The following is an 8,412-nucleotide window of genomic DNA, read 5'->3' as shown; positions in this document are numbered from 1 at the left end:
TTTGAGAGAGAGAGAGAGAGAGAGAGAGAGAGAGAGAGAGAGAGTTGATCAAATCCCCTAAGCCTCGTACAACTTCTTCTCAGTGCGCTTTTCATCGGAGTTTAATTCAGCGAGAAGGAGTGCCCTATGCTTACATCGCTACACCACTTCTTCACTTATTTTCATCAACATTGATTTAAAGAGTGGTTTAGTAAAGGGCTGTTAGATATTCTTTTGTGCTTTAATTATTTTGGTTAATTGTATTCAAACTTGTAAGTTCGACGGCATACTCAAGCCGGGTAATTAAGGGTTGGCATACTCATGCCCAGATAATTGAGGGTTTGGCTAGCTAGGGCTAGGTTTCTTCTGGCCATTGTGAAGAGTTAGGATAGATGATTGGTTTCGAGTAGATTCGTGGGTGCGGTCTTTGAAGCCTACTGAATAGTGTTGTGATTCAAGTGAACTCTGGGCATAGTAAGGAAGGTTCTTCGCGAGAAGGAAGAGTGGACGTAGGATTTTGATCTGGACCACTATAAAAAATCTCGTGTGTTCCTGTGTTGTTTTGATTTTAAGTTCTTCGCTTATTATATTTCTGCTGCTTATTCTGAGTTAGTCAAAAAATTGTTGCAATCCTATTCAACCCCCTCTAGGATTGCATCCCAGTTCTAACAGAAAAGTCTCGATTTATAATCGAGACATTTGCATATGTAGAGTGTACGTTGATTGTAGTCATTGAAATAGGGGTCTACATATAAAACAGACATGGCCATAAAAAATTAACGGACAATGGATCAAAGAACCAAAAGGAAATTGCATGAAATTTTCACAACGGTGATTTTTATTCTTTTTTTGTTATTACATTTACATGCCTATGGTTTTGCAAGGAAATCCTACTGGTTTTTAAGTATGAATTCCATTAAGAAATTAGAGCAATAATGGTAGGGATTCCATCTAGCAAAGTTTTCTACATTAAATCTTGAACAAAATGTCTTGAAAAAAGAAAAAGAAAGACATCATCTGATAAAACAATTATGAGAAAATACAATCAAATCGAACCTCAGCATTACTTATCTTGTTCAATTATGCCCATCTCAATCAAAAGATGTTTGATTTAGAAGACTAAAAAAATCTCTATACTAATCATGGATGGATAGGAATGCACTTCATGTGTATTCTGATTAACTTCAAACATAGTCTAAAGACAAGTTCAACTTAGCTTCCCCATTTCTGAGAACAAAAATCATACTCTGCGTAATTCAGCTAAATATTTGCACTGCTAATCTACTACAACCACTAGATCCTATATAATCAGCAAGTATTAGCATTGACAAAGAACAATGAAAGAGAACAAAGAGCCTTCTATTATCAGAAAATAGAAAGACATCAAGTTAACCAACTTATTGATCACCGAACTGAGGCCGATAAGTTCATTATCAGGAATACTAGTAGTACTAGTAGAACAGACCCAGCACAATTCAAAAGCATACACTCACTAATATTAATAGTCTACAACAATCACTAGACCCAGGAAACAACAGGCAACTTTAGTAGTCTATTACAATCACTAAGAAGAAAATAGCAAGTTTACAGTTACATCAAATCTTAAATTACTTACGGAGAAACACACAGCTTTAGCGCCCACCTTCGATGCTCAGCACTGCCCTATTCTCCAAACTATAGTGTCCAGTAGCATCACCAGCAGAGCAGGCTGATGAATCACCAAGCAAGATCTCCAGTTCTTCAGGCTTATTATGCTGCTCCCAAGGATGCTGATTGAACTTTTTCAACTTCTGAAGCTCCTCCGCCACTTCTTTCATGGTGGGCCTTTCTTCTCCCGTCATGCTAAGGCATTGCTTCGCAATATACGAAACTTCAAGTAATACCTCCATTTGCCCTTCACCCACCCGCGCTCCACTGCTAAGCTGAGTATCAAAAACCTCCATTTGACGGCCTTCTTTCAACAAAGAGAGAAAGGTAGATGCAAGACTCTTCTCTGTTTTGGAGTCATCAAACCAAAATACCTTCTTCCTCGTAAGCAATTCGAGAAGAACTACACCGAAGCTGTACACATCACTTTTCTCTGTGATAATGTGTGTTTGCAAGTACTCTGGGTCCAAATAACCACAAGTTCCCTGTATTATTGTAGCAAATTGAGTTTCGTCCAAGGCTACTAGAGTTGAAGCACCGAAATCAGACACTTTTGGCACGTAGTTTTCATCTAAAAGTACGTTAGAGGACTTGACATCACCATGAAGGATGGGAGGTGAAGCTGATGAGTGCAAATAGGCAAGCGCTTCGGCAGATTCTATTGCAATACGAAAACGGATGTCTAAGGGGATAAACTGCTGTTGATTCTTGCCATGGATACAGTCATGAAGAGTCCCGTTTGAAACAAATTCATATACCAGCATCGGGACTTCAACCTCTAAGCAGCACCCCAAGAGCTTGACCACATTCTTATGATTGATCTGAGAGAGGATTAGAATCTCCTTCACAAATTCTTCCTTCTGGCTCTCATCAATCATCCTAGACTTTTTTATGGCAACAGTTATGTTTCCTTCCAAAGTTCCCTTATAAACTGTCCCATGCCCTCCGCGCCCAAGGATTAGATTGTTGTCGAAATTGTTTGTTGCTTTCTCCATCTCTTCTTTTTCAAATATCTTGAATGAAGCCCAACGTCTAGAATCCTTCGACTTGATTTCTTCATACAATAGCAGGCCTCCATTTTTTTGAAAGAACCTTTCTTTCTCTCTAGCGAGCTTTCTTTTTTCCCTCTCCACAAATGTGCCAAAGAGGAAAACAAGTAGTAAAACGATACCAATGCCAATCCCTGCAGACACATGCAAATGAGTGTAGATAAAAAGATAGGAGGAACCATCTTGTTCAGTCCCACCCAACTCTAGTGATGGTACAGCAACTAGTAGATATGGTACATATTCGTGCGTGCAGGGGTATTACCCTTCAAAGGCAATTTTTTTAAAGCAGCTTATTGAGGGTAATTTTCACTAAACCCCAAGACGTTTGGGAATTCCAAAACACACCCAAAATAACTTTTTTGCCACTGAACCCCCAATGACTACTTAACGATGTTCATGTGATATATATATTCTTTGGTTGGGACCATAAAGTATGGGCCTACCGCTTATGCCATTATAGGCGTTAAGTGAAAAGAATCAGAATGTTTTGGGGGGTTTCTGGACTTGCTAAACTTATTAGGGTGTTTAGCGTGAGAGTTTCAAACTTCATGGGAATTAAGAACCAAAGGCCCAAACTTATGTTCGGGGTTTAGTGAAATCTACCCCTAAATTATAATTAAGTTACTGACGAGCCGAAAAACAGGAGCTTTGCCATTTAGATTTATGTTCAGGAGTGGAGGTTCACATACCTAGAGCCAACTTCACCCAAAGCTGAAGTTTAGCCGGACGAGGATCTGGATTGCACTCCACCTTTTTCGGGTCATTGCTGTGGTAACCGGGTGGGCATGAACAATTATAGCTCCCTTCTGTGTTTGAGCAATGACCTTTGCATGGATACTTATCTGGATCAGGATGATCACACTCGTTGATATCTATACAAAATACCAATTCGCACATTTACCAAAAAATTAATAATAAAAAGATAAGCAAAGGGGGAAGTTCGAGAACATGAAGAAATTAAGTAGTACCTCGGCATCCATCTTGAAGGTAGGGATTTCCTTCATAACCTTCAGAGCAGTTACAAAGGTAGCCTTGACCAGAGGAAGAGTTTACACACACGCTGTTAATGTTTCTGCACGCATAGGAGGCGTTGTGCGGTGCTGTATCACACCTCTCACTTCCAACGACCCAGTCCATCACCAGAGGGACCCCGTCCTCGTATTTATTGAGGAAACTCCGACCCACCAAATCCAAAGAATTGAAAGTGAACGAATCCTTATCTGCTACGAAGGCGTAGCTGCAGGGATAATTTTCAGGGGCATATCTACGGCGGTAATTAGTATACAATTCGGAGTCGAAGTAGACAAGGTTATCTGGAATGGAAGTCTGGCAACAGCCGGTGCCCGTGCATGAGCCATTAGTCAAAGTAGTCAAATTAGTACAGATGGATACACAACCACTTTCATAGTGTTTGTCTCCCTCTATGTACGCGAGAAGTAGACAAGGTTATCTGGAATGGAAGTCTGGCAACAGCCGGTGCCCGTGCATGAGCCATTAGTCAAAGTAGTCAAATTAGTACAGATGGATACACAACCACTTTCATAGTGTTTGTCTCCCTCTATGTACGCGAGGGTATCACACCCCAAGGCAGTGAATTTGTTCTGGGCGGCAGAGATCGTGAACGGGACGCCACTCAAATTCAAGTACGATGTCTGATTTTCCACGAGGCCGCCAGACTTGTTGTAGCAAGCATAGGACAGATACTTGAGCATTCGTGCTCGGCCTTCTAACAATGAGATGTCAATGGCACCAAGGGAGCTATTGACGCCACCATAGAAAGCCTTCGTCTTCCCACCAACCTCTTTGCATTGGATCTCAAAGCCTTCGTCTCGGAAGCATCCAGCGCCAATACCAAAAGGGTAGGGGATACTGATGTCGCCACATGAGTCTTTACACCCTGGCAGTGAAATATTGGTGGATGCAGCTGCATTTGCGGTCGCTCCTACTAGCAACAGTTGCAGCAAAACGAGGATCCTTTCCATTTCTCTAGTTTTTTTTTTTATCTTTTTGAGCTCTCATTCAGGTTGCCTCCTATTTATACGTATACACTGAAAGGTTGGGCTAAGCCCTGACTTTTCTGCAGTCTGCTGTGTCATGTCCTTGTAGGAGACTATTCCATGCAGGGAAAATTATTTGTGTTGACTGACCTCGACTCAACTCAATGGTAATATTTACCTACATAGTGATGGCCTTGACATTGAAGCAGTTCTACCCGTCAAGAAGTGATTGATAATTTGCGATGGATGATTCAAAATTAATCTAGGAAACTTTTACGGTCTACTTGGGTGAAATCGTGTAGCTAGCAGATGAAAGTTCAAGCTATTTGAGGTCTGAAACTTTAGAACTACAAGTTAAAAGATAGATGATTAAATTTACAGTAAGCCTGCAATAATTTGAGAGGTGACTTGATTTCACGCTATTTGAAATCGTGTAGCAGATGAAAGTTCAAGCTATTTGAGGTCTGAAACTTTAGAACTACAAGTTAAGAGATAGATGATGAAATTTAATTTACAGTAAGCCTGCAATAATTTGAGAGGAAATGGAGGTGACTTGATTTCACAGACTGGAAATTTGAAGTCTCCTCAAGTGAAGTCATGATAAGGTTCCACAATATGCATGGCCAGGCGGAAGGGAGTTTTGCTTGGCCTTGGGAAAGGTTGGGCCCATGAAAGGCTCAATAGAAGAAGCAACTATGCCGACATTTTTGCAGCATAAGATTGAAAAGCCCAGCCACTGTTAAATGCCTCGACTATCCAACAAGTTGACTTCATGAATCAATGGTCTAGACACTGATTATTGTTAGCGCAAAAGAGAACACACAAGAGGGACAAATTAAGGGGTGAAATATGGGGAAATTGGGTATCTAAAGATATAATATCAAGTAACACGCGCGTGCGCACACATATATAAAAAATAATGGGTTCGAGGTGACGGCTCATTATGCTAAATGAGCTACGTGTTGGGGATTTTAGTCTCCCCACCTACTACGATTTTCAGAACTCAGAAGTCAACCCATAATCAGTAAGATAAATTAAAATACTCATAATCGCGAAAAAGAATACTGAGATTTACGTGGTTCAGTCGATCAACTTTGACTTATATCCACAGTCAACAATACAAGGAATCCACTATGTGTCAGGGAGAACTACAAGAGGAATCTATTAAACTATCGTTCCTCAATCTCTCAACCTCATATACATGGTTAACACTCATATTCTCTTCAAACCTCTCTCCTTATAATCTTTTGGACGAACAAAGACGACGAAATCCTCTTCTAATATTATAATCTCTTGCACAGATAAATAACACGAAACCTTTGCCTCTCCCACACTATTCTTGAATCTGGTTTACACCCTCTACTGACATATATAGATTACAGTAATAGAAGCTTCCTCCTTCACTATATTAAGAAATAAATATGTGAAATATATTTTCTATGTTCATGTGCTTCTGCAATTATTTGATCAAGTCTTCAGAAAGATTACAATGTATAGTTAATTTGTGGTAATAAAAAAACCAACTACAATCGATATACTTTAAAATAGAGACTTTTTAGAAGTATGTTGATTCAATGACAAGTGCATATATTGAAATGATTTAGGTATTCATTAAAAAATTTGTAAATCTTTTACTTTATATTCTTATTTTCACCTTCTTATGTATATGAATGTTAATTATACATAACAATTAATATTTGATCAATTTGATTTAATTATAGTATATATATATATATATGATAACTATATATCAATATAACATATATATATTATATATATATATACTATACTGCTCCCTTACTCTGGCGATGATATACTGAGGGGCTAAGCTCGACGATCCCTCTCATCAGATTTCGCCTTCTTTGCCTCTACGTGCTTCGCCCACCGGCGCTTCGCCTAGGTGATACCTGCGCGCCATTCCCCCATGGTTACGTTTCGCCGGATTTATTTCCGTCCCGGCTCACAAGGGCGTTCCTCCGCTCTCCGCCGGCCTATCGTTTATTCCGGTTACGCCTTCGGTACCGCCTCGCTTAGGAGCGCGGCAACTTACGCACCTTCCGCAGCCGGTCACGGGGGTAGAGTAGGTGTAGGGCGTGAAACATATTGGTATGGACGGATCTTTCTTAACGGATCACACAGCGCACAAACCGGCCCTTTCACCCCTCTCGACAGTCTTTCGGTGCTGTCTGTTAAAATTTAAAATTCGCAGCTGTTCAGTTAGCCTTAAAGGGTCTCTCCGCCCAACCTCACCCCGTGGCACCACCTTTAGCACCATGGCTCCCCATGATCGACCGGGGAGGAATTGGACAAAATAAATATGGAAGAAAATGTTTGTCTTGCGCCAGGACATAAACATATTATATATATACCTAGCTCACACTTTATAGCACGCTCCATTCTCCTACACATATTACGGCGCCCTCAGCGCCCCGCTAACAAGTCTATATTACTATTGATATAGTACTATTATATAGAGTATATACGTAGTATAGTATATACATCATAGTATAGGAGAGAGAGAGAGAGAAATATGGGTATGTTTGGTACCAAGCATAAATTTTTTGTTTGGTAGTGAGGTGGCAAAATCTCCTCCACTCATTCAAATGGGGGACCATATTCACATGGGTTGAAGGGTGCATGAGGATATACAACCATTTGAATGAGTGGAGGGGATTATGACACCTCACTACCAAGCACAATTTTTTGTGCTTAGTACCAAGCATACCCATTTTTCTCTCATATATATATATATATATATATATATATATATATATATATATATATATATATGACCGCGTGCCTTAAGATGATTATCTTAAGGTTCACTTGTAGGAACACTTATATATATATATATATATATATATTATATATATATATATATATATATATATATATATATAATATATATATATATATATATATATATAATTTTGGGGTGAACCCGTCGTGTTTTGACCATTCGTTGAGCCGTGCAAAAAGTTCTATTCATTCGAAACCGTTAAAATTGCGGCGAGTGGATGAAGGGTCAAAACACGACGGGCTCACCCCAAAATTGGTGTGTTTAGGTTTAAGAACATGTAGATCAAGTTTAACGGAGCGGATAAAAAAAAACAATTAGGGCATAATGTGATTTTAGGCCGCGTCCTTAGGTGAGAATCTAAGGTGTCACCTTAGAATCACTTTTCCCTAACACACCAAGTTTGGGGTGAACACATCGTCATTTGACCCTCCGTAGAGCCATGTGAAAAGTTATATTCATTCAAAACCGTTAAAATTGATACGAGTGGATAAATGGTCAAACGACGACGGGTTCACTCCAAACTTGGTGTGTTGGGGTTTTAGAATATGTAGATCAAGTTCAACGGAGCGGATCATCCACAATGTCGCTCAATCATGTGATTTTAGAGGCGTCAATGAGGAAATCCCCTCCTATGACAAGGATACCCATTAATCTCACACGTAGAGCCATGTGAAAAGTTCTATTCATTCAAAACCGTTAAAATTGATACGAGTGGATAAATGGTCAAACGACGACGGGTTCACTCCAAACTTGGTGTGTTGGGGTTTTAGAATATGTAGATCAAGTTCAACGGAGCGGATCATCCATAATGTAGAGCAATCATGTGATTTTAGACCGCGTCCTTAGATGATTATCTAAGGTGTCACCTTAGGAACACTTTATATATATATATATATATATATAAACCAATAAAATGTGTGTGTATATGATATTAAGCTTA

At 39.6% G+C, this 8,412-nt stretch overlaps 1 protein-coding gene across 1 annotated transcript; it reads right to left on the bottom strand.

The window, feature by feature from the left end:
- Positions 1,448-4,666, bottom strand: LOC109851445 (putative wall-associated receptor kinase-like 16). The gene is made up of 4 exons (XM_020421576.1): positions 4,238-4,666; positions 3,644-4,100; positions 3,365-3,547; positions 1,448-2,809 (listed from the first exon to the last, which is right to left on the bottom strand). Exons 1-4 carry the CDS (start codon positions 4,655-4,657, stop codon positions 1,611-1,613), a joined length of 2,259 nt encoding a protein of 752 aa, XP_020277165.1. The 5' UTR covers positions 4,658-4,666; the 3' UTR covers positions 1,448-1,610.

Source organism: Asparagus officinalis, chromosome 1 (assembly GCF_001876935.1).
Source record: "Asparagus officinalis chromosome 1, Aspof.V1, whole genome shotgun sequence".
NCBI lineage: Eukaryota > Viridiplantae > Streptophyta > Magnoliopsida > Asparagales > Asparagaceae > Asparagus > Asparagus officinalis.
Note: the sequence above shows the minus strand (reverse complement) of the source record. Positions and strands in the feature narration are given on the sequence as shown.

Excerpts from the sequence above, each read along its gene's own strand:
- LOC109851445 (XM_020421576.1), bottom strand. The coding sequence starts at position 4,657 with ATGGAAAGGATCCTCGTTTTGCTGCAACTGTTGCTAGTAGGAGCGACC. Across the intron at positions 4,101-4,237 it reads GGTGTGATACCCTCGCGTAC|ATAGAGGGAGACAAACACTA; the intron begins ATAGAGGGAGAC and ends CTTCTCGCGTAC. Across the intron at positions 3,548-3,643 it reads CCTTCAAGATGGATGCCGAG|ATATCAACGAGTGTGATCAT; the intron begins GTACTACTTAAT and ends TATTTTGTATAG.